This window comes from Magallana gigas, chromosome 10, assembly GCF_963853765.1.
Source record: "Magallana gigas chromosome 10, xbMagGiga1.1, whole genome shotgun sequence".
NCBI classification, from domain to species: Eukaryota; Metazoa; Mollusca; class Bivalvia; order Ostreida; family Ostreidae; genus Magallana; species Magallana gigas.
In genome coordinates this window covers 18,655,935-18,683,498 of record NC_088862.1, presented here as the reverse complement: position 1 = coordinate 18,683,498, position 27,564 = coordinate 18,655,935, and the positions used below count along the sequence as shown (strand labels likewise).

The 27,564-nt window shown below is 34.6% G+C and overlaps 1 protein-coding gene across 12 annotated transcripts in view; it reads left to right on the top strand.

Moving 5' to 3' along the window:
- LOC105324191 (RNA-binding motif, single-stranded-interacting protein 3) overlaps nucleotides 1–27,564 on the top strand; it is a 72,019-nt gene that overhangs the window by 9,903 nt on the left and 34,552 nt on the right. Inside the window, exons 1-2 of one of the 12 annotated variants that reach the window (XM_020065413.3) lie at nucleotides 22,655–22,800; nucleotides 26,776–26,942. The exons of 5 other annotated variants lie outside the window; for them this stretch is intronic. Coding sequence is in view for 5 of the 7 variants with exons in the window: in XM_011423264.4 (XP_011421566.1) it covers nucleotides 7,394–7,456 (63 nt within the window). In the remaining 2 variants the exon portion in view is untranslated. Of the gene's footprint in view, nucleotides 1–5,862; nucleotides 6,088–7,155; nucleotides 7,457–8,381; nucleotides 8,652–16,658; nucleotides 16,682–19,858; nucleotides 19,998–22,640; nucleotides 22,801–26,775; nucleotides 26,943–27,564 lie in introns of those variants that run through there. 6 more of the 12 variants (XM_011423277.4, XM_011423264.4, XM_011423270.4 and 3 more) reach the window with 6 other exon arrangements.

The following is a 27,564-nucleotide window of genomic DNA, read 5'->3' as shown; positions in this document are numbered from 1 at the left end:
TTTTGTCTTCTTCACAAGAAAGGCATTCAGAAAAAGGGAGGGGCATATACATGTACACCTGCACCCCCTTGACCATCTTTAAACTAAGAGGTGATACAGATGACACTCTGAGCAAATAGCAAATTTACAAAACAGGTGTCATTAGTACTTGTATACGCAACCCTAGGCTCCACTTTTGGGATGGCATGCTCTAATGTTGGGTTGTGTTCCATCAGTAACACATATTAACCATTCAAGTTAAAGCTAGCTCAAAACTTATCCTCCTTAAAGTGATTTTTTGTTTTACCGGTAATCTGCAAGGCACTCTTGAAAAATATTGTTGCACATATCATTTAAACTGATCTGTTGACTACTTTAAAACCCCAAAGGTCTTAAAATGAAATACAGTCCCTCAAATAAGCCAACATGTCGATATATACCAATCTACACAACCGTGATGCAAGGAGATAAAATCCTAGGGTGATGACAAGTTTTAAATGGTGGCCATGTTCTGGAACAGGTAGATCAGTGGGGTGCAATCGTCTGGTATTGTCCCGAGATCTCATTACGGAATGCCAGCTTTTGTTACAGATGCATATATATCAAATAGACATCTTGATAAGGTGTGCGATCCTTGTAATAAAACCAAACCGCAAAACAATTCAGCAGGGATTCGTCCAGTACCAAGGCTGAAGGCTGCAAACCTTTAATGATATTATGAACTTAGGATATGCTTTGTTAAAATATTATCACTTTCTTTATTACCTTTCTAGCTTAAAGAACATTTCTATTAAAAAAAGGATTTAAGAAAGTTTCAGTTTAAGTGAAGTTTCATGTTTTTGACTAACATGTGGTTCATATAAACATACGGTATGGTTAACCTGAAATGAAACACAAATGCACACACATAGAAAAGAAGAAATTCTAGGTTAATATCCCCCTAAAGGATTGATCGTTATCAAATGAATAACTTTTTTTGAAAAGGTGTATAAAGTTTCATATCAAATGATTGATGAGTATGATTGAGCTTTAAATCTAGTTTCAATGGTTGTATTAATTTATATCCTTAAAATATTATTATACTGGCTGCATGCATGCTTTTGGTATTTTGAATATTTGTTCATGATCAAAACTTTTTATGTCAGCTGGAATTTGACATGTACTTGTTCTGTGTTTAGAATTCCTTCATCTTCTTACAATGTGATGTCACCATACTCGTCATTATATTAAGTTTGGTATGCAGTGTGTAGATCATTGGATTGCTTCCCTTATTGCAACTTCTAAATTCTAAATATTTCTGTGAAGTCATGATTTGCATCAACAATTTGAAACCTTTTTTTTTTTTTTTTTTTTACAGAAATCAAAAATTATCTCATTTTTTATTCTAATAATTTTTTACACTAGAAATGTGAAATTTCATAAATGTTTGTACATCTACAGAACCACCTCACAAACAAAATATTTTAGCTTTTTCAACTCAATAACTGAAAGTTTCATTCACTTTAAAAAAAATTCAATGTAATTTGTAAATAATGTATCAACCTAGTGGTTTGCAAAATATATCTATCAAAGAAGTTTGGGAATGCTTCTCATCAGATGGGGGAACTTTTTGAAGGGGGAATGGGGGGGGGGGGGTATGAATTTGTCAGTTTTCTTTGGCCTGATTAAATGTTAAAGAGTTTCTTGGTTTATTCATTAGGTCTCCAAATATACATGTACTAATGCTGATATAAATCAAAAATCTGCATAAGAATAGATAAAATGAGCATTACTTTTAGTGCAAATCAAAGATGATGGTTTTCTTTTCTTTTCTTTCAAATATTCAGGTGACCAAATGCTTTGATCAATTTGAATACATGTATTACCATTCATGAATAGACAATTTTTCAAAGAATGCCAGAGTGAGGGAAATTTTAAACAAGTATTATAATGACTGGTATTCGTTTCATTTAAATCCATAAAATGTTTTTGGTAAACGTGGTTTTCATACATGTACAATGATTATTTCTCAAAAGATATGCATATATGCCTATGTTCATTTTGACAAGTATTAAATGACACTTTTTTTATATATTAAAATAAAAAGAAATGAAAATCAATGAATACAATCCCATTCAATTTAACTTGTGTTCAGATTCAAAAACTTTATGACTTATGGTAATTGATTTCATGTAGATCTAGATTTATCCACAAGACGAAGTGTTGTATATTACCGGACTGAATTGGGTGAATTAATGTTTAAAGTCATGTATGAGCAAGCACCTTGATGACAATGCCTACTTGATATACATCCTTAATTCTATCATCACCATTAAATGAAATTCAAATAAACTGCTTACTAATTTACAGCCGGTGTATGGAAATCAGGGTATTTAATACATCAACCCATTAAGTATTAATCGACAATATATTCAATAAAATTTGGCTCTGTGCTTCATTGATGTCTTAGTATATTGAACAGTCCCTGCATCTCCGGAATTAAATTATTTTTTGTTTGATTTGACACCTTTGTAGTTTTGATTTCGTACCATGATGGGGTTTATATCAAATCCGAAATCTGATCATGCGTGGATCCAGAAAACTTTTCCGCGAGGATTGAGGAGATGGGTGGTTTCCAAAGCACATTTTTATTGATTGTACTTGGTAAATATAAAAAGTTTGAAATTTCCATGCCCCCACCTTTTTTTTTTTTAAAGATCATTGCATGCTGATTGAGCTGCTGTCATTCAGTAGTAGATGTTTGTTTATCACTTACCTTACTGCTAAATTATCAGTATATACAATATATATAGCTTCAAAAACAATTTATCTGTATTTGTGAATATACATTATAGGATAAAAAATACGCTTTATTCTGAAATTGCATCAGCAGATATCATTATATAACCACACTATAAGTATCTAATATAAACTACATCACTTCACAACACATTTTTTTTTAATACCCAAGTTATCTTGGTTTAACTAAATGTACACCATATAACACACCCCCATGATATCTTAATTTAAGTACTCACCATACCACACAAACACACAATATATCATAGTCAAAACATACCATCCAACTATACAAACACCCAATATATCTTTGTTCAACTACACCACCATACAACCCACACTTTCAGGATATCTTAGTTCAAATATATCACCATACAACACATCACACAAAATATCTTAGTTAAACAAACACTCAAGATATCTTAGTCAAAGTACAACACCACATGTACACAAGATATCTTTGTCAAAGTCCACCACCACACCACACATACACAATATATCTCAGTCAATCCACACCACCCCACTTCTCCCCTTTTGCCTGCACTTTGGCAACGACGCTGCACACAAGCCCGCGCCCATGTCATTTTCTTTCCCCTAACAAGTAGTACTCAACAAATATATATAACTACAGATCGCCGTCACACCAATAATCTGTGGGCAAAAGTAAGCTACCCGTCGCGTGAACACAGAAGACATCTTAGTTTAACAAACACAAGTTATCTCAGTCAACACCACACCTCACAAACACACAAGACATCTTAGTCAAACTACACTAATACACTACACACACACACACACTCTCAAGATATCAAAGTTCAAGTACACCAACCCACCACACAAATATGGTAAATATCTTAAACAAACACACAATATATTCTAGTCAAGCTACACCAACACACCACACAAACACACAAGACTAGATAGTTAAACTCCACCATATAACATGATGCAAGCACACAAGATATCTGACTTCAACAACACCACCACATACATACTGAAGATATCTTATTTCATAAAAGAACAGCAGACAAGATATCTAAATCAAACTACACCCAGTTTTATCATTCAGTACAAGAAATCTACTATACAATAGTACCACCTTTTTAAAATACCCCATTAACCATGATATCAGATATCATGACTAGCTTTTATAAGATGTGCCAAGAGCAATTACATGTACCGCCTCAAAAACACTCTAGAAATCATATAATTTTAGAATTATTGTATTAATATACCACATGTTGTGACATGTGTGATACTCAGCCATGAAAACTACCACTGTTCTTCCCAGGTGGTAGCATAGCTGCAGATTTGAGTTGACATCCCATAGTGCTATAGATTTATATATAAAAAAACTTAAATTTCTGGTGCACAAATATGTCAAAAATTTGTGTTAGATGTGCTAGTCAGTCCAAAACTATGGCAAAATTGTTTGCATTATATGTATTGCAAGTTATTTGTATTTGAGGCACTTTAGCTCTATGGTACATCAACCGGAATCTTCCTGTAGAGCTGACTGATCTGCAGCTAGTGCAAGCAAAGCTTAGGAAACCAAAGCACATTTGCTATTAGAAAAAAGTTGTCATTGGCATTTAAATTGCATATTGTTTGGGAATGAATAATTGATTGAATGCAGAATTCATTCATTATTGAAACTGTATTATTTTAAATTCAATTAGTTTCTGCTGTCAATATTGTTGATGCATTTCAAGTCTACCCATAAACAAGATATAAATTATAAACATAAGATTAGATGGTGTATATCGGTCAAATTTAAAATTATAGATTACCGGTATCAAAAAAGTGAAATATAACACACATGTTTGACCAATAAAACAGGATAATGAGTTACACTGTCTAATATCTAGTCCTAAACCAGCCCGAAATGAAAAAAAATGTATGTAACTGGAATAAAGAGTTTTCATGTCAGCTGATATGAAGCATAACATTTATTATGTACTGGTACACTTGTATACCTTCAAAATTAAAGTATGATCATTTAAGACTTTTGATAATCAAATCATTTCTTAATTAATTAAAATAAGTCTTTTTACTGTGTACAAGACCCCCCACCCCCTTCAAGAAAAACTGTTTAAAAAAATGAGAAAATTCAATGAATGTTAATGTCATGTCAGCTGATATGAAGCATAAAATGTATTATGTATTGGTACACATGTATACCTTCAAAATTAAAGTATGATCATTTAAGAATTTTGATCTAAATAAATTGAAATTAGTCGTTTTACTGTGTACAAGACCCCCCAGCCCCTTCAAGAAAAACTGTTAAAGAAAATGAGAAAATTCAATGCATGTTAATGTGCATGCAGTACGTCCCTTCATGTAGAAACCTGCACAGAGCATATTAAAGTACAGGATATCAAGATGATCTAATGATGTGGCCCAATTTTCTCAGCCTTTTTACAATAATAACTTGCATTAATAAAATAAAATGCTGCAATTACAGGCTAATTTTCTGACTCTCTGTAGTTGCCTGAATAATCTGGAGCGCTGCGCAGTGTTTGTAACAGTAGTAGCTGTAGAAGTGATGAAAGTATCTTAACCACAGCAAATTAAGTCAGTTTACAAAGCTACCTCCATAATTGAAAAGATAACAGAATTTTACAACAGCTTTACTAAGTAGGCAATCAAGAGTCTGAACACTGAGAGGGGGCCAAGGAAGGAGTATGCATAGTTCTCTGTGCTGTACATTGAATACCCCATGCTGTTTAGTCTGTCTGCTGAGTCTTTTAATGGTGTACTAACATTATTTAATGTGTGAAGAAGTGATTGTCCATTGGTCGAGACAGGAGCATTGATTTAATGTGTTTGTAGTAATGCCCAATTTAAATAGAATCAGGGCGACCATTGAATGAGACCACGGCCAACTCTCTCCTTTTGGGTGGACCCTGTAACTTGTCCAAAGGCCCCCTGTGGCAGTATGTGGCTATCTTGTTTGTAAAGCTCTTCCACAGTATAGACACATGCCCTTAAGTGTCCCTTATAACAAGTTTTAGAGACCCTGCACACAAGCAAATTACATGCAAGTTATTTAGAAGCTTGCTCCCACATTATCAGACCCCGCTCTGCACCGAGATCTATTTGTCATTCTATGTGAGCCCCCTCTGCTGTGTTTGATGTCCTTGTGCGCCTGTAATTTACTCTCTTGCTATAAGTACATACTCTAGACTGAAGAGTGAGGGTCTACATTTTCGGCTGGAGTTTTGCTGGAGGGTATAGTAATCTCGTTATTTTCTCTTTCGTCAGTCGGTAGGAATTAAAGCCACCTCGTCAACTTCACCACCACTAGCTGATACCATGTTAGAAATACAGGTAAGATCCCCCAATCGAAGAACTCTTTCTCCCTTGATCCTCTCTCTAAATTAGTTTTCAATTCTCAGCAATTTTCCTAAGCAGGTTTGTTCTTAAGAAGAATCGATAGTGATTTGACAGGTCTTGTTTTGTAAGAAGGTTGAAGTGGTTTTTAGTGATTTGAAAGCCGAGATATACCAAGAGTCGATTTGCATCGAAATGCATTTTCCTAAAGACTACAAAAAATGCAGGTGCTGCATATTTTGTATGTCATTAATAAACAAGTGATATCTCAGTCGTGTCCAAGAAATTAGATAGACCTGACACACTTAGATAAGTTCTCTCGTTCCAGTGTCAAATTAAAATTTTTGCATACTTCATTAAATGACAATTATATGCTTGGTATACCACAGATATAGGGAAAGGTGAAACACTATTGAAATATTTATCCATCCTTTCCCTGCTCCACTTACAAACCCCCAAATTTCACCTGTGCAAGTAGCGTAAAACTTCCAGTATGGTATTACTTCAGAGTTTGGTATTAAGCAGCTGTCATGAAGAATGGCTCCAAACTCAAATTTCTCAAGTTATTTTTTCTGCCAGTAACGGTTTTTGGTCTAGTACGACCATAAAGATTAATTTTTATCTGCATGTATGGTCCCAGGTATATTAGAAGGGACCATGTAATTAATTGACCTAGATTTGGTTGGTGACACAGGTGTATTAGCACCAAGGTATGAAATATCAGGTGAATGAAGAGTGAGGGGTCAGGTTTATTTATCTCTGTCTCTCTACCCCACCCCAGGCATGTGTGTAGTAAAAGTCGGCACTTGGTTTCTTCATTACTCTATGATTAAATCAACCTGAAAAGGGCTGAGACAGTCAGTTTGTCACAAAAATAAAGTCTATGGACCATAACACTGGTCTGCAATCCCCACAGTCATTTAGCCCTTGATACTTGGGTTTCTTTTCTATCCTTTGCTGAAACCTCAATGTCTGTTGTCGAGCCAGCTACACTTTAGAGAGATTTAACCATTTAAATATTGGGATAAGCATATTACAGCCTATTCAGATATACTGTCAACTGAAAAACATCTCTTGAAGCTGTTCTGTTCAGCGCAGGACATCCTTTTAAAAAGAAATTCTATGCTTGGAGACTTGGCTGAATTTTTAAACAGTACCAAGGGATAAAGTTTTTTGATATATTTGAGGACATCACATTCCAGTGTTACTCGGGCGTGACAATTTGAATTGATGGTGGTCTAACAAGCCCGTGATAAGATCTGCAGACCATACCAGCTTCACCCGCTTCTGTGTCAAGCTCATCATGGACATGATGCTTTTGGATTCATATCAACTCGTTCCTCTCTCCTCTGTTACTCCAAGTATGGTAAGTAGTGGACGGGAAAAAAATTCACCCCCCACTTGAAGAGAAAAATATATTAAATAGCCTCTTCATTTTTGGCTGCTGATGTCATCTGTGGCAGGTTGTAGTGGTAGCACTGTAGATTAAACAATATATAAACATTCTTCATGAGTGATGGGAAATGTTTTTCACTTACTGTAACAGTTTGATGAATGGCAATTGAAATTCTTCAGCTAACGTATGTCAGCTTTCAGACATGCATATATGCATGCAGGCAGAGGGATATGATGTAATTTATTTTATTCAGCATAAGTATTTAAAAATGGACCTTTTCAAGGTCATGTAGAATGTTGTGACATTTAAAACGTAATTTCAAGATCTTTTTAGAATTTTAGACTACTTTTTTTGCTTTTGTGTTGCGTAAGATGTAGTTTTTTTAAGTCTCTCTCTCTCTCTCTCTCTCTCTCTCTCTCTCTCTCTCTTGTAACATAATTGCATTGAAACAGGAGGACATTTCAAATGTATATTTACAATTTTCCTGGTTTCAAAACAGATAACTAGTAAAATATTTAAAATGAATAAATAGAAAATTTATTTTTTTTATTTATAAGATAATTCAACCTGCAGTTGTTTTTATTTCTTCAATTAATGGAAGTGTCTTTTTCAATAAGCTCTTCATTTCCTGAAGCCTGGATTAAACTTTGTTTAGTAGAGTGTAGTGTATTAGTAACTGCGTACTGTCTCTATAGTCTGTGACAGTACCCAGGGGGTGGAATTTTAAAACAGGTGCCCTGGAGGAGGCAGCGATGTGTTTTGTTTTCTTAATTCAAGACAAGACGAGATTTTTTGTGTCCAACATCTACTTCTCTATTGTGTACGAGTAAAGCCTCATCTAAATAAAGGGCGGTATCTTGTTCTCCATTCACAGTCTATCAGGGCAAGCATTATACGACACGGTATGAGCATTTAAAAACTGTCATCATCACCTGTGTAGAAATCCTTCATCTTTGAGCCCTAATTCTGAATTTGGTGCCCATTGACAGCTCTTGAGTCCTACTCATTGGAAAAACACATCTTTTGGTATTCTTTTGGACTGCATTGGATTTGGATTCGAGTGCCTTTTTGCGAGTTTTAAATTAATTAAGGGGCGTTTGTTGATATTTTTCGCGGGGCCATGAGCACTGTCGTTGATCTAGCTACGCTTCAGTGGTTACAACAGGTAGTTATTTTTACTTTTATTCTTTTATTTTTTTAAAAATCTGTGTAAAAACATTTGTCTAACACATACTATCAGCTGTCAATTGAGATTGAGAGGAATGTCAGAAAAAGGAATTGCAGTGCAGTTTTAACTGCATAGAATTCACCATAATTATAGTATATGATAATTTGCATTTCTTATTTAATGTTTTTAATGGAAATTCTTTCCCTGCATGCAGTTGTAAAATTCTCTCCTTTAGCAATGCTCATATCTATAAATTGAAATTTACAATTTTCTTTTCCGCTTTTATCACATTGTTTTAAAATAACAGCTTCTTAAAGAGGTCTGTATCATTTAGCTGACTGTATGTTTAGCAAAGAGTTTATTTTCACACGCTCCAGAAGTCAAGCTGCAGCAACAAGCATCTGTTGACAATCAAAAGGGGCAAATCAGATCCCTAGAACACACACTGGTTTGTAAAAAAAAAACAGTCCTTGATAACATGAAAAGTTCTCTATTTTTGACACTTTCGAAATATGAAATTCCTAAATAGTATACTGTAGATTAAGTTAAGATCCAAGTTAATTTATGCTGATTGATGGAAAAGTTGTACTATTTAGGAATCAGTTAAATAAGAAAAATAGTTGGTAACTTCATGTGATTGTTCCATTGGTCCAAGGATTAGGACATGAACACTGCATAGAACCACAATTTCAATGTCTGTGAGAAACAGATCATTTTTCTGACTGATTACTATAGCTTTTATATTTTTAGTTTATATTTTTTAATTTTGTGGGTTAATTAATTTAATAAGCATTCTTGGTTGTTCAACAAAATGAATAACAGGGAGTGTCGATGACCATGAATGAATGAATTAAATTTTTTTGGTGAGTTGTTTACTTATACTATAAAAGGCATGGATTATTGTGTAAAAAAAAAAAACCCCTTTAAAATGAGAACAGTGATATTGAAGCACAAGTTCTCATTAGTGAAATAAGTTCTGTAGTTGGTTGTTGTAGTTGGTTTTAGTAATCCCTCGGGGATGACACCCTTTTCTCCCCGAGTATCTCCTTTATACGAGGCTCTTCCTGTGCCTCAAGGATGTATGAACACTAAATCCTCTTAGGTTATGCAAAGTTTTTATACTTTGTATAGAGGTAATCTGCTGATTCGCCAGGCTTAAATCCACCTTGCCTAATCTTCAGGAATAAAAGTTAAACAAAACACTATCAAAACAAATCCAGTCCAGATTCTTCTCCTTCAATAGTTCGTGTTACAAGAAGATATAGAAATTTGTTAAAGTAAAACACACATATATATATTTATCCTATTCTCCTCTTTGTTTTTGCTGGGAAAAAAAAGATAAGACAAATATTGGTAGTACAAAAGAAAATATTTTTTGTGCATTTACATGTATGTGTACTTTGCAATTGCATAAGACTTAAATTACTGATTATGAATGTTTAACAGGTTACTTAATTCTTGTTTATTTGAAATTAATTCTTAAGATAAATTTTCAAATATGAGTAGTGTATGGAATTTTGTTTTAATTATGGTACATTACAGTCAGGGAAAATAGTCAGTTAAACCTTCAACTCCAGATTATTTCAATATTGTTCTTCTTGGAATGTACCTTAGTATATGTAAAGCATTCTTTGATGCATTCTTACAACATAGTGGTCTCTTCTTGCATTAATTTGCTCTCAACCACTGGCCTATGTGTAGTTAAGCATGTTTAATGAATTAATAGATCAAAGGATCAGATCAATAGTTCAATATGAAAGATAATGGTTTTATTTATGGGCTGGCGGATACAAAAGTGACCGGCTATGTTTCACTCGTTGGTAACCAGGCTACAACTGGTCACTGAAAATCTCAGAATAGAAACGGTCCACAAAATCGCTATAAAATATGTAAATGATGAGATAAAACTTCCACTGATTATCCTGGACACACAATCGAAATTTAGCGGCCATTTAATTCTTGCTTTTGATAGCCTCATTTGGGGATTTTGCAGGTTCAATATAACTGACCGCATATTGCATGGAAACAAAACCTGATACCTCGATCTCTGTCGCTTTACTGTAACTATGATCGATGTACTGTATGTATACTGTACAGGGTATAGAAAGGTTTTAACAACTACATGTAACTGGATTTTGAATAAAATTTTAAGCATTACATGGTTAAATAGAAAAGAAATTGAATTTCACAGTCACATTTATGACTTTCTTATGTACAAGTTCTAGTGTCTTTGACACTTGTAAGAATGATTTTTTAACCTGGCCAAAGGACAATTTAACAGAAAGGAAGTAACTGTTAAATATGCCTTTTCATCATTGCATGGGTACCAGTACCACAACATTCTGTGTTCTCCCAAATATCTAACAATAACTGCTCTCTCTCTCTCTCTTGTAGTTCATAAAATGCTACAAGTAAGTTCTGATCTATGTGCTTGTTATAATGTTCTAACTCGACAACTCTACTTAAACAATCTCTGCAAATAGAGCAATGCATTAGATGATTTTATAGGATATCTCAATATTGATGCAGATCGCTCCATAAATTTCCTGTGTACAGTTATCTTATGTTACGCACACAAATATATGAACATTTATAAATGATAGTGTATGGTAGTGCATTGTAAAATTTATGACAGACTTATTCCATTTTACTCATGTCAACAGTTTCATTCATATATTATTATACAACCTTTTACTACGTAACTGATGTTGAAGTTGTTTGTTTTGACCTAGCTTGCAGACTAATGCCATATGTCTGGAAAGAGTCTTGATCTTAATGGTTTTTATTTCTATGCAGGAGTACCCTTAGTTTGTATAATATGCATGGGGACAGTTAAATATGAATATTGCCAGACATAATGGAACATGATTGCATGAACTTAATAGAGCAAAATGCCTGTACAAACATTGTCAATCTGTACAAGTTTTTCATTTGATAATACTATAGATACATTTTGAAATTTGGTAGCCATAAAGGAGCATGATTCAAATTATGCTTTGATATTCTATCAGAGAAGAATTCTAATGGAGTGGAATTTGAGTTGCAATAAATATTTTTAATTGCTAGTACACCTGATCTGTTTTACATGAGAAAGAGGTGCTATGTTTATACTGTGATTTATAACTGCTTTATAATTTTTGTTTAAATTGAAATCTATGCAAATGCACTTTACTGATTCAAATTGAACCCATTATGATGGCATTTCAAATACATTTAAAAAACAGAATGATTTAAGCTCCTGATATTTCAGAGGTAGTTAGCAAAGACTGTATGAGGGCTGTATAGAATACGCCACAAGCAGTGTGCAAATGTGAACCCAGACAGCTAGTAGCTGGGGTAATAGATTGCAACATGTTTGCTCATTAATTAAGGTGTCAGCTGGCTCTAGAGTTGTCACACCTGATGTTTCGTCCCTCCCTGAAGCTAAAGAGTTGAATTTTGTCATGTGCTGCAAAAAATGAAGAAGAAAGCTCTGGTCCTCAGACTGAGTTACATGTATCTGGATGCTTTCATTGTGATTGATAGAATTCTAGGGGAAGGGGGGGGGGGGGTAAAGAGGTAGTTTGTGAAGTCAGGAAGGGTGCACAAGTTGATAGGGCTTGAAATCAAAACAAACATATATTATAAAGAATATAAAAAGTTCAACACAGAATTCAAATGAATTAATTCATGGCCATTACTTTTATCTCAGTGATATTGTTGCAAATGGTTATTTTTTTTTAGACTGTTTAATATATAATATGATTCATTCAGAAATGAAAGATTTTTCACAGAGATTTATTTTAAACAAAGTATGAATTTAGAACACCCCATGCTTTAAAAATGTGTTTCTTATCTATTCTTATAATATTTCACACAATGTTACTGTCTGGAATGATAACAAACTTCATGACAATTATGCATGCATGACTGTCCAATTATTTTGTTTAGAAACTCTAAGTGGTATTAGCTTTAATCTCCATGTTTTGGGGAGTTTTTTGTATCTGATATAAGAAAGCAGAGTTTTGATTCCCAGTATTCTGGGTTTTTTCTGTGTCTGTTAGACTATTTTCTGTATAAATATTCCATGGTTAATCTTGCATTGAGGTTTATAGAGCGTGTCATATCATATTCTGGAAAGCAAGCATGATAAATGAACTGTGCTTTTGAATTCCATTCAGATGTGCGTGTTTAACAAATCAAGAATAAGAGATTTGTGATGCAATGAATTTTTTTTTGTTTTGCTTTGTTTTGAAACTGTTGTATTGAAAAATTACTCATTGGAACAATTTACCCTGTTTAGTTATTTAATAGATAGTTTTGATCGTTTGTATACATGATTTTTTTTTTACTTCATGCACTTAACAAGCTGATGAATTTTCTCTTATCAAAACATTGTGTCTTTTAAATTTATGTGGAAATTAACTTGATATTTTTTATCAAGAGCAGTTCTAGATTTGGAAAAAAATATGTGGACACATAAATTATGCAACCTGGCCTGCAACCTAGCTAGCTAACTTATTCAAAATGCACATGGTCTAGGCGTAATGAGAATATAGCATTTCAGGAATGCAGGTGCTCAATGTGATAATGAAATGTCAGATTCTATTTTTCACAAACATATCATACTTTAGAGACCAATTTTAGGTTTTAGACTCTGAAGTTGAACAGAGAAAATTCTAAAGATGAGATTGTCCATGATATTGCCTATCCTGGACGTCTGATTGATGGCCTGTTTCCCTTCTTCATCTCTTCTCCTCAGCAATCTGGTTATTATTAACTCTAAAATCTAACCTCTTTTTGATAGTTTTTGAGGTAAAGCTATTATCAACTTCATCAGACCGTTTATCAAAATATGATAATTTGAAAAAAAAAAATATTTACTTCCATCTTTTTCCTTCAGCCCATCAAATTCAAAACCAATATATTCTCTTGGTGTATTTACATAATTATGTGTAGCAAAGTATTTGTTGGAAATGAAATTAAAACTTACAAATTACTATAGAGAAAAAATATATAGAAGATAAATAATTGCAATGACAGAAAAGTTAAATAAGTAATATATATCAATTTATTTCAATTGTTTTGAACAAAATTTCCATTCAATCTAGGCTTTAAATCATCACTATGTTCACAGATTTTTCCTGTAATACCACCCGATACTCACTACCTTCATACTCACATGAACCAACAAAGAAATCACTTTATTGTTTAATAAAATGATACATGTAACGTTTTTTGCAATCTCTATAACTGTATATGCCCGTTTTTCAAGACGAATTAATTCTAAGAAAGTAGAGTTTGGACAAGAGGAATTGATGGACCATATTATGGTGTCTATCAATCTGGGCAGTAAGCAGTTTGACTGGGAGATCAGTGGGACTCGGCTCCTGTCAGGACAGATGATGGGAGATGTGACGATCAATATCCGAGGTTTTTTCCTTCCGCTATAGTGGTTTGCAGCAAGTGCTGTTTTATAGTTTTTACAATACGTGATCAATGATCAGGAGTCCCCCTGCCACCCTTGCAGTACAATGAGTTTCTGCAGGTGAGAGGGAGAGGCTGCATTTCCTTTTATTCATGGTCGTTTTATGGCTGCTTTGACCACATGCTAAGGTATCATTTTCCCCCGATAGAACTCTGGTGTATGGAACCTTTATTAAAAATTGGATATAAATCTTTAGCACTGGAAACAGATTCCTGGTACTTAATTGGTGAATTTTCTAATAAATTGCCAGTATTTTTTTTATGTTTGCAGGTTTCCCTTCCTCCATTAAATAATCAAAAGAGTAGTCAGCCCCGGTTTGCATCCCTTGATTGATATTTCCAGTCTGATTGTATTTTAGTTGCAGATTTTGTGCTTATGAAAGTTTACCAGCCATGTCTGTTCTGCATGTGATTTGCAAATCTGTAACATCCCTTTAAAAAAAAAATTGGATGTGCAGAGTTCATTGGAGCTGCTTATGGCTGAATTTTTGTTAAAGCTTGATATAGTGGATTCTGCAGGTGTTGACTGAACTACATGTATGAGAGATGCAAGCTTGCATATTATTTTAACTATAAGGTGTGCATTGTATTTACATTTAAAATTGACCCACAAGGTTAATATCTACAATTGTATTTTTTTAGTACATAATCTTAAAGTTCATCCAGTTCTAATATAAAGTGACCCATCTCCAGAGTATTACAACCCATAACATAATTCTTTTAGATCTGAAACGCTGATGGTATATAGTTTGTGATTAAGAGTTGTCATGAGAACTGCCAAAGGGAACAAACTCTGCACAATACCCCAAACAATTCGCTTAAAAGCGGCTTGGCTGTATACTCTGAAAACAGCTATTGTCCTAACCAAATTTTCAGTTTTCTTAAGATTTTCATGATACAGGCTTTGAGTACTATTGTGGCGATAGACAGACTACAGTTCTGGGTGACGTATTGTGTGTGTTGTCTTGCGTTGAGGAGTTATCCCGATATAAATCTGGTCCTATCTGATGTTATCTTTAGTGGGAAGGCTTACATTACCTTCTGTATACCCCCGGCTATTTACTGGGTAGAATTTACACCGGGCTATGGTGACGACAGAATTCAACAGGTCAAATATCTCAGGCTCCAAATATGATACTCGATATCTGGCTAGGTTATTGGAATTTAAATTGCCGCAATATTTCATACCTGTCTATAGGGTCCAAGATTTGGTGTATGCAGTTTCTCGGAGTCTATTGATTATTCTTCATTTATGTAAAACAAGACGTAAGCCCACTAGTTTTCATATACATAGATAGTTTATTAAAAGAAGAATATAAAATATGGACAAAATTGATCATATTTTATAATGTTTGGTTAAAAAAAATGAAGCATAAAAAAAAAGTGATTGAAAGTTGTTTCCCTTTACTTGTCAAAGATATGAAAGAAGGAGAGGTGAGAAATATCTTAAACTCCTCAACTCTGAATGGTAGCCAGGTAAAAGGGAATCTGTTTGAACATGGCACGAGGGCAGAAGCTTTGATCGTCACTGACACATGCATTTTGTTGGGAGATTAGGGCATTATTAGATCTGTTTGCCAGATTGGGAGTCGTTCTGTTGGCAATGAAGATCAGTGTTTTATTATACCCACCAGTTGTCCTGCTATATCATCATCCCTCTTTCTTCTTTTTTTTTTTTTTTTTTTTCCCTCAAATGATATTTTGACAAACAAGTAGAAAAGGGCTTTGTATGAATCTAAACTACCTCAGTAGGGAATCCTTCGATACTGCTGCCACTCCACTTGTTTGTATCAAATATCCAAACCAAATCCTTGTTTTTCTAGTACTGTTTTTATATACACTAGTTTTTGTAAGAATATATTTGTAATCTGTTTCTGATGTAATGAAAAATTTACTTGCATAAAAGCATGTAGGAATCTGGAAATTTTTTCCAGTGGGATCCGAGAGATAATTAAGTTTGCAAGGGGAAGGGGGCCGTCCAAGGCATATTTTCAGTAATTTTACTATGTAACTTTAAGAAATTAGGTTTTTCCGGGGGTGGTGGTGGGGGTCTTGACAAACCCCCCCCCCCCCCCCCCCCCTCCTTGATCCACGTATGTATAATGGTGGGTGGAATGGCCTTATTCTGTTAAAACATTTTTCAAAGCTTATTATACTGTAAGAAAGTTTTCCTTTAACTTGTAATCTTTTAAAGTAATTGTCAACTTAAAGGTGGAGATTGGTGATAAAACACTCTTGAATCAATAGTTTTAGTTAATCAGGATATTGTTCTATCAACAAGCTGATTGAGTGACCATCTGATGTCTATACAGACTACATGTACAAGGGGATATTAGACCCCAAGTTAATGCAGTAATGACGTCTGTCAAAAGTAGGATGTCACCCTTCACTATGTCCTGCTAGATGGACCAGCTACAGGATGTTGTCATAGTTACATAATTCCTGACCCCTCAAACTCCCCGTACAGTCCTCAGCAAGCCTCTGTCCACATTTTGTCACTTTTTGGAACACTGCAAAAATTTATCATTCTAATTCCAGGATAGCACATCATGCAGTTTGTGGTAAGTACCAAAGAAAACTCCAGACTAAGAGCTTGTAAATATACCTATTGTATGATATAATAGTGTATATTACTACATGTATATATACTGATCTATTGTGTATCTCGGATAGGTGAGACCAGTATATATTCAGTATATTGTATCTATCTATGGTGTAACGTTTTGTTGTTGCGATTGAACTTGTACCTATCTCAGTTTTATAGATTTTATACAATACAACAATATATATAATATGGCATGTTGCAGAAAAAATTTCTTTCAGCAGCCATTTGTCAAAATGATAGGAATTACAAGTGGATTTAATTAAAGCACCCAAAACTCTATCATTAAAAGATATTTGGTGTGCTTGTAAAGAAAAAAATGCATTTATACTGAAAATATTTCTATAATTAGAGAACAATTCGCACAATCAACTGCCAAAGTATTTTTTTTTTGAAAGAGGTAGATTTCAAATAAAGAGGCATGAAGATCAGATTTACTGAAAGGGAAATAAACACATCTATTAACAATTTAATCTAATAATTTTAAATATAAATCCCAATCAAACGTCTTACTACATATAGTTAGTAATTTTATATACAGTGTGGCATTTCTAATTAGTGTATATATAATCACTTGCATTATAATCAACTTTAAAAGGAGTTTGTTTGTTATAGCCTAGCTGCCATTATTGGTTGTTCTGTACGTGTATCACTATATCCAAGACTTGCTGTATAAATTCACAGTAGCAATTGTTTCTGTACTTCATTTTTTAATTAGATAAAATGTTTTCCTTTGTATGAAAATATATGACCTAGCAATAGAAGATGGGGGGTTTGATATCACAATGGCATTAATATTATAAGGTCGTATTTTTCAATATTGCTTTTTCAAAGGTTGAGTTAGTTACTTTTGATATAATTTATGGAAATGGGAAATCCTTGTTTGAAAAATATCAAAACTTGATAGCCATCAATATTTTCCTTGCTGCTAGAAAAATAAAACACAAAAGCACAGGGTGAGGAGATCATGAACAAGAGATGAAGGGGTTGGCGCTTGAAATCATTATGTGGAAATCAGGGTAATTGAATTTCTGTCTTGTCAGCCTAAAAGATAATCGATCCAAAAAACATTGTCCCAAGAAATTGGATGGGATGTTTACTTAATTAATTGACAGCCAAATAACAAAAAAAATCATTTCCAATAATTAGTAATCTTGAAATGAACAATCCAGAACCATTTTATAGGTCTGATCAATATTGCATATCCCTGATTAATACCGTATACCCTTCCAATGGAAACGGAATATGGTAAACTATATAAGAAATCTGATTATTTAAGTCATATAAATTTCTCTTTTTTTTCACTTTAAGGAAAATAACAATGCTAGTAGTCTCACATCTTCTAGTCATTTACTTGACCTTGAATTCTGAAAATATAATCATTGCCCACTGACTTTCAAATATTTGATGCTTCAAAATTCTCCAATGATTTTGTTTTGACGAAACCTTTTTGTTCTCCATTGAACTCTAAATTAACTCACATGATTCTAATCAGATCTGATGCCTCTCTTTAGCAATGAGTTTCAGTAAAGCTGTGACATTTCTTAATTGCTTGGCCACTCCCTTTTAATTTATGTGTTCTCATTTTTATTATATTACTTATATGTCATTTGTGTACACCTTTCAATGAGATATAAAACTCTCCCCTGAGGATTGCCAGGGTTTGCCTGTGGTATCCTATACCCACTGTTTTGGAGGCCTCAGATTAAGGAGAATTCACCCTCTGTTATCTACCTTAGTCCAGAACACAGCCCAGACTTGTAAGACGTGATCAAGAATTCGATAGTTCGCAAGAAAAAATGATTGTGGGGTCAATTTTCACTGATTAACGTTCAAGCTTCTAATTCAGTATATATACTAGGATTTTAAGTTTCAAAGTTTAAAGTCCATGTTTGAAGGTTCTAGTAAAAAGCTAAGGCAAAAGTGTGGGATATAAAATCATGCTGCATCTATATAGCCAAATATTGATACATTTTGCCAACAAATTTAAGTATTCATATGTAAAAACTTTAACATCTGGAGAAGGGATGTATGCATGTATGATGGAATTCAAACTTAAAATTTACATAACAGCGTACAATGTACCTGCATAAGAATGGGTCTTTTTGATTATCTTCAATCAGAAGATCAAATTGCTTCAGATTTTTTTTCAATTTCACTGAAAGTAGATATGAGAAAAGATTCCCTCAAGCTTTGAATTTTAATGGTTCCTGATATCCTATGGTGGAAATTACACTCCATAAAAGGATACCCGACATGTCCCTAGAGAGACAACTAAACATAACATCTGATTATTTATTTATAATCCTTTGAAATGTTGACAGTCTCTATAATGACATAGAATATCAGGCTCATAAAAAAAACCCGGATACTTATAAATATAACTTCAAGAAATAGAGCATTGAAACTTACTTTATTTTCTAGCTTAATTGCTTTCTTTTGAAAATTAAATCAGATTTTGTGTGAAGGAATTTCACATGGGTCATCACTTAACAGAACTGAAGAGTCTTCGGTGTTTGCTCTGACCAAATTTAGCCCCTGCATGTTAAATACTTCCTCTGAAAGGAGATTTGGGGTAGAATTCAGTAAACATTCTGTGGGTTTTAAAATGGTATGTTATCATGCTGTCAAAAGACAAATTATTTATATATTCCAAAGCAAACAGCCCTGCATTTGCACGTCTACGTCCTCGCATCTACATGGACAGACAGGGAAGAGGATCAAACAGGTGGAAATGTGCACCAACATGTCCGTCCAGATTTTAAAAAATTTCATGAACACTGGGGCAAAATACTCACCCCCCAAACAGCGACTTAAAGGTACCTTTTTGTACAAACATTCATTGAGCGTTTGGCGGAGAGCGATACAAGTCAGGAAATATTTTCATTTCAGATCAATCTAATCCAGGCCCTAAAGCTCGAAATCAATTACACCCAAAGTTAAATTTTTGGTGAAGATTTTTTGATACCTTGAAAATAAAAAAGACAAGAAAGATCTGTGTCAAGTCATGATAAAGCCAAGATAGGGGAGATTTTGGTAAACCTCGAGTACTTCTATTGTGCCTACGCTACAAATGCAAGCACTCCATATCAGCAAGGAAATTTTCCAGGAGTCAAGTCATCGAAGAACCTTTTACACATTGGCATAGTCGAGTTGACAAGTAAAACAAGACGCTGTTGAAGTTCATTCAATATAAATTTAAGGCTTAACAGGGTAGATATATCAATTACCAAGCTTAGCAGGGCCTTTAGACCAATTCCATTTTCGCTAGTCAGGTAGGTTTAAGCTTTTTTATTACCGTATTCACTTTGGTTTGGAAACGAAAATCAGCTGCAATGTGTAATTAATACCAGTAGTTACTCAAGTATCTCCTAGCCCATTTTTTTTTTTTAAATTTGGGATGGAGTTGGGTGGAGTGGGGATTGATCATACAATCAGAGATCTATTCATATCTTGTTTTTGTACCTTGAGTGTATGGTGCATGGAGTTCATCATAAACCTACTATAAAACTACAATACTGTTCAGATGTGAAACGTTGACCATGATGAATAGTTTTCCTTTTACTGGTAACCTTTCTTTTAACAAAATGTATGCGAGTTCATCAGTAGATGAACATTTCACCTGTCAAGGTCATACACAGGTACACGGACAGAGAGCTATTTGATCTACCGTTTATTGACCGCTGGATCAGACTGCTTTAATTTTCTTCCCCTGGACGCCATCTTTTAATTATTGCGTATTGTCACAAGCCATTGTTAGGGGCTATACTGCCTGCCTTAGGGTCAAAGCACTCCTTAGGCGCAACAGCTATTGGAAACTTCAGAAAGCTTTCATATGTAGCTGTAACCCAATGCACAGTTTAATGGCTATCTTATTCTGTTCCTCCACAATTAAATCACAGAGCTTACAGTCAAGCAGTGTCCCAACATGAAATCAATAAAGACTGGACTATAACTCAAATAAATGACTGTTGATGGTGCGTATTTCTTCGTGAGGGTTCAAGCAGAACAGGGCTTAATAGTAAAGAATCATACGGGACCTTACACACACGGTAAGGATGCTGTACTTTTCATTTGGATGTGAACCTCCCAAGGTTAATCAAGTGGTCTATAAGCTCTGGTTTCAATTTCATTGAAAACATAAAACTTTGACTTGGAAGTGAAATACTCAGTTTTGCTGTTCATTTAAAAAGATTTCAATTGGAAGACCCCCACAGTCATTTATTTGAATGCATGAATACACACCTATTGAAATCAAAATTTCTGCCTTGCCTTGTGTGTCCCTTTGATAATTCTCTCTCTCTCTCTCTCTCTCTCTCTCTGCTTTTCATTTCAACAATTTATAAGCCTTATTAAACTATGCACAACCAGGGGGAGGAAGTGCAGGAGGTAAATACACAGCTTTGATACCAACAGGTGTGCCCAGGTCCACATCTGCAGGCCTTGAGCTATCTTAGGTGTTCATCTCTCTTGAACCAGTACATGATTATCTTGTAGCATATCCTGTCCAAACCACTTGTTCTTTGGGGGATTAATCCACTGCATGTGCTGATCCTATCGGAATGGAAAAGTTATAGAAATAGCAACTCACACCTAGTTGCTTATAGTTGTTGAATATTTCTCCAAAAGTTATCAATTTATATGAGAGAGAGAGAGAGAGAGAGAGAGAGAGAGAGAGAGAGAGTTATAAGGGATTGGGCTCTTTGTAATGAATTAATTGGAGATGCAACGTACTGCAAAATTATAGAGTGATCACTTTCAGTATTCAGCAGTTGGTCTTAACCAAACTATCGCATATGTGGGTACCTTTTCAATGGGGTCTCTCACTTTCAAAATTAACTCTCACTTAAAATCTCCTTAGACAAGTGATTGAAACACCCTTAAAAGGCAAATACCTTTGGGACATGTGAATGATGGTTTATAACATGCTTTAAAAACATTGATTTAGTGCAGTTACGACCTTTTCAGAGGTTCACAAAGTATTTGGCATACCTAGATAAACAGTCTGTGGACACATTTACCAGATCTGTAGGTACAATAAAGCAAGAACCTGGGTGCAGAGAGGGTCTAAATGGAAGCAATTTGAGGCCTCCTGCAAAGCAAAATATTTTGACATTGGGTAGAATTGGAAAACGTGAGACATTCTTTCCCTACCTTGTAATCCTGACCCAACCCAAACTTTTACATAAATGGAATTTATTTCTTTTAAAAAATAATAATGCCATATAATTGGACCATATTTAAATTGCGCTAAAAATCATGTGCATGTTAAAAAAAAAAATCAGTTCAAGTTACTATTAATTGATTGTTTAAAAAACCAATCTTTTCCACATAACTATTCAATTAGCTAGGCATATGGTCAAATTAATGAGTTGACTATAGGCTAATTGACAAGAAATGTATATCACTAACCATCTTAATAACATGTTTAGGTTTATTTTGTTGGTTGTTAAATATTTATTCTATGTTCTTTATAGATCTTAGCATACAGCCCAATGTTGACTTAGAGGAGAGTCATTCTTTTGCCCAACAGAGCTCAAGCTGTTTGTATTTACTCTAACAAGAATTTTATCCCTTTGTTGGTGCCCTGTGGGGTGCCCCATTCTTCAATCACTGACCACAAATAACCCCTCTGCAGTTATCAAATGATCAAATACCAATTTATCAGGGAAAATGGCCATACAAACATGGCCTCTACAAAATGAATTGGTGCATGTGTAAAAAAAAATTTTTAAACCTTTTTTTTCTAATTTAACCTGTAAAGCATTAAATTTACCTTTCAAACCTTATTATCAAGAGATCAGGGATTAAAGGAGTAATTTTTTATCTCTAAATTTCCACCCCACAACTCTGCAATGACTACTCCCTGGGACCTACAAACAGGATACAGAGAAAATATGTGAAGTCACATGATCTAGAGTTACTCATTGAGTGTGCCCTCTCTGATAGCACAACACATGGTATAGCAGTGAATGATCAGCAGTCGCTCGGAGTAGAGAGTAGGCACTCATCTTTATATACTGCAGGGGGATTTTAATATAAATACGCTCTCTCAATTTTTAGCCTTTACATATTATGGTAAGTTTGTAAACTTTTTTTTTTCATTTGTTATGTAGATTTTTTTTAAAAGTTGTATATTTTGAGTTATTGCATGGTCAGTGTGTTTAATCTGTGGATTATCCTATTGGTTAAAATCTGGTAGATCTGGGTCATTGTCCACGGGGATTTCAGTTGTTTGTCCGTGTCAGGTATGTTAAAAAGGGAGTATTGACTTGTTGAAAATGTTAATGCGAGGAATTCAAATGGTGCTAGTTCAAGAATGTGACATTTTACCACAACAGATAAAAACTAGGATTTATTAATGAATCTTCTCTTAAAATTATATATACCATGACCTTTGTGACATGTATAATGATAGTACCGTTACATGTATTAGGAAGAAACAAACCCAGGTAGCATTTCAAATTATGTAATTAATTTTTGTTGATATAAAATTCATGTTTCATGAAATTAAGGATTAAGTAATTAGATTTAAGACAGGGTTTAGTGTGCGATTACTTTCGGTGAAAAAACATTCTAAATGAAATATCTAAAATACTGTGAAAAGAAAAGAAAAATTGTTCAGCAAATTGTTTAAATAGAGACAACAGAATGCAAGAAAGATAAGGGCCGGCAGTGAAGACTGTGACATGGGACAGGGAGGGGTCAGAGTGTAGTATATTTATATGTATCCCTAGACTTTAAATATAACCTGTTTAACAAGCGATTACTATCAGTTATCTCAAGATTACAGAGGTATGAAGCATGTTGTTCCACGCTGTATCGCTCAATCAACAAGAACCCCTATCTAACCATCTTGGCCTCTATGAACAGCGAATTCAATACAGCAAAATAATGGCTCAGTCAGAGCCTTCCCATTTGTATTCCAATTGTCTGTGTTCTTCATGCACTCGGGAGAATGTTGGTCTATTCCATGTGCAATTACTACTTTTTTTTATATTCTGGATTTTCCTGAAATCTTCTCTTGCCTGACAGTATTGAATTTTTTTTTAATGTTTGAGTAATTTTAGGTACAGGTTTTTAGGATTTGTGTGTTGCAGATAGCACCTAACATTAAGATTTTTTGGCAAAGATTTGTTGAAATAAATGTTCAATTGGGTGGGGCATCAAAGCACTGATAAATCTTTTAATAAAACAAGTGATTACTCTGTCTGCTGTCCCATATATAAGTGAGATAATGTAATCCCCCATGCCTGGGCCCCTACTATAGAGGCCCTATAGTAGTAGGTGGGCTAAATCAGAAAGGTATGTCCATGTTTACGTGGTCGTACTCTCCTTTACCTGACAAGTGACTGGTTGGACACACACCAACATAAAAGTTCGATTAGGTATCGTCTCCTGATTGTCAACAAGAATTGGTGTCATTCACACGTTTCTTAGGACATGTTGTTTTGTTGTTATTGCTTAGAAATAACTTCTTCTCTGTTGTACGGAACAAGAAGCTCTTGTGTAAATATTCTAGACCTTTTGTTTCGATTTTTGTTGGTTTTTTTTCTCACGTGAGAAAATTTGTGCTTTATTGTGTTCTGCGATTTTGAGGCTTTTTAAATTCCTTCATTAGATGACAAATTTGTTTTGAATCTTTTCATTGTATGGATCCAATTAATAACCGAACCCCTTTTCTCCCTCTGAATTATGACTGAATGTTTAGGAAAGTACTACCGGCCAATTATTGCTGTGATAGGGAGAGGTGTACTTTAGTTCATGAAGTGGTTCAAATTGTTTTGTGTCGTACTCTTTATAAATTTGGTGACGTACATTATAAAAATGTCCACACTGTATAATAAGCATTACTGCTATTAGTGTATTCTCTACACTGGCTTTTAACACAATATGAGTTTCTTATTTTTCATACATATTATAGATCTTTCATTTTTTGTTTTTTTGAAGGAGGGACCCTGAATTTAAATATATTTAGCCCCACATGAGAGTGTGTAAAAACATGGTACACTTGAGTATGTGTGTGTGAGAAGAAAGAGTGTGTATGAAATGAGTTGAGAGAAAATCTGGATGCACATTCTTGAGTGGTGTTGGGAATGCCTCTCACTGTCTAGAGGCTGAGTCAAGTCGACAGTTACAGAAATACAATCATGTGCTTCATGTCACCTCATCTGTCAGTGTGGAGGGAACACACACTTGTGGGAATCAGCCCTTTCAGTGTTTGGTGTAGATTTTCTTACACACCTCCTCAGAGTACCCATCAGATTAATACAGCTTTTAAAAACTGTGCGCAGAAGTATTTTCTGGTTTGAATGATAGCATAATTGTATTAAAAAGTTTATTGTTTTTCATGAGTGAAATCAGCATTTCAGCTTTGCTAATTATCTTTTTATTGATATAAGATGCCCTAGCTGTTGTGCATTTAGTATAAAAGCTAATTGTTCTAGCTATTGCAGGTATTGTAAATTGATTATTACAAGGCCCCACAAGATTTAACAATTTTCTAATCAATGAAATTGTGGATTATAAATGAATAACCCTTTTGTAGTGTTGTAGTGAACACTGCTTGGTTTAATCAAGTAATTATCTGGCTATATTTATAACTCCTACTCTCATCTTGAAGGACCGTTAGAAAGAGCGGGAGATTGTGCATTCCATTTTGCCGTTTGAATCATGAAAGCTATGACTGATGGCAAGGCCTGATTGAAAGCAGGAACTCTCTTGCAAAGCTTGACTCTAATGTAAACTTACTTAAGAATGCTCCCATGACCATGATGGTGTCTTGCTTTGCTTTAAGGCCCATTTCCCTAAGCATTTATACACACAGCAATGTTGCTAATAGCTTTTCTGTTTCATCTGATAGTGGTGATGTTTTCACAATGCTCGGCTCTTGCATAATTCATTGTTTTGTTTATAGATAACGATGATAAAACACTTGTTTTCCTAGACGAGGTGGTTATGGGAATAAATAAAGCTTGGAAGGAAAAGAAACTGCATTAATGTATCTGTTGTTAAAAACTTTCCTTTTTTACACCTTTTTAACGTGATCTGTTTTAGAAACGTATTTTTGCCAAAGGCAAGAGGTACATATTGTATATATTTTTAAAATCTGAGCACACAATCAAGAGCAGTAAAAAAATGTTCTGTAACTGTCTCTTCAACATTGCAGATCATTGAGGGCTGTAAATTATGAGTAGCCATTCTCAATAAACAATCAGGATGTAAAGTTATGTCATAAGATAAAAACAATCTCAGATCAAACCCATTAAACTTAGGTAAAAAAGCATTGGAAGAGATTACAAAGGGGGAATAACTCTTGTCACTGCCATCTAAAGTAGTTACAGGATACGAATTAAAGTGTTGATATCCTAAACGAGTCTACCCTGGGACAGGATGCTTAACAATGACATCCTTACTCTTAACTATAGACTTCCTTCTCAAGAACTTCACAAATCCTGCTTCAGTACCAGAGGCACTCGTTACTTTGTGGCAAGGAACTTAGAAACCCAAGGTTGTGTGTGCCATCTTATGTTCACACGTTTCGGTAGTGTGGTCTTGTTCTCGGAGGTTCCGTGTGGCTTGACTTATAAGATCCTGCTCTAGATCCTTCTTGGTGAATTCTGACCAGTGTCCTTTAGCCTCTATTTGATTGGAACACGATTCCTGATAAAGAGGTCCATGAAATAAGCTAGGATTAGCTTTTGGTCTAGTGTAACTTTACCGGATGCTTCAATTAATTTGTGGATCTCGGCGTTGACTTTGGGTAGGAAATTGTCCCAGGAAACCACTCCGTCGCTGTATACACTGAGCACTTCTTGTAATCAGAAGTCTCCCCTGACTTGACTTCCTGTATGGTTTCTGCATACATGTCATATCCTATTCTTTACAAAGGTATAGCAGTTTCATTTTACCCTGTTCTCTAGTTCAGTACTTGGAATAACTTATGATAAGGAGGGTGTAAAATTCACGTGTTGTGACTTTAGACTTTTGTGTGCGTTTTTTTTTCAAGTCTTACTGCATATCTATTTTCTTTTTATTGCCATATATCATTAGAAGCGGCTTTTGATCAGTCAACAGTGAGTTGAACTTGTGTGGGATTTTCAACTTTCATTTCAAGTGGACTGCATCTCCACTTTCAATTTTTTTTACTGTTGGGAAGTGTAACAAGTAGCAAGCTGGAGTCCCCGGTTGTTGAGGAGAAAATCCCCTCCGATTCAGAAGTAAGTACAAAATACAATTATAGAAACTTAATGGGAGTTTGAAGCATTTATAAGGAATGTCTCATAAAATGTGTGGGATTGTTAGAGGGGTGTGGTTTGGATTATGTCACGTCAAAAAGAAGCAGTGATTGCATTTTGCAATGATGGTGCACCAGAAGGAGTAAATTCAAATTGCAAAGATCTAATCTTTGATTTGTTTCATATCTTGACTTGAGTTGTTTTTTTAGATGATTCACACCTGGACAAGTTTATAAGAATTCAGAAAAATGACCCAATAACCTTGAAACCGAACTTCAATTCTAAACAGGATGTCTAAGGTTAACCACCCCATCATTTTTTCTGCTGGCAAGTGGCCTTAACGTCCATTTTTTAAATAGAAACAAATTACATGATGTTTTATTAGGGTGAGTGGAGTATTTCTTCATTCAATGACTATCTAGGAGAGGATATTTCTCATAGAGAATGCTCCGAGTGCTGGAGAACTGATGTTATCACCACATCACAGAGTAGGTTACTTATCATGCAACTCAGAGGATGCGGATATTCACAGACCTTGTTTTTTATGTCATGTTTATTTCGAGTTCATCTTGTTCATATTAATCAGTTTGGTTATCTACAGTAT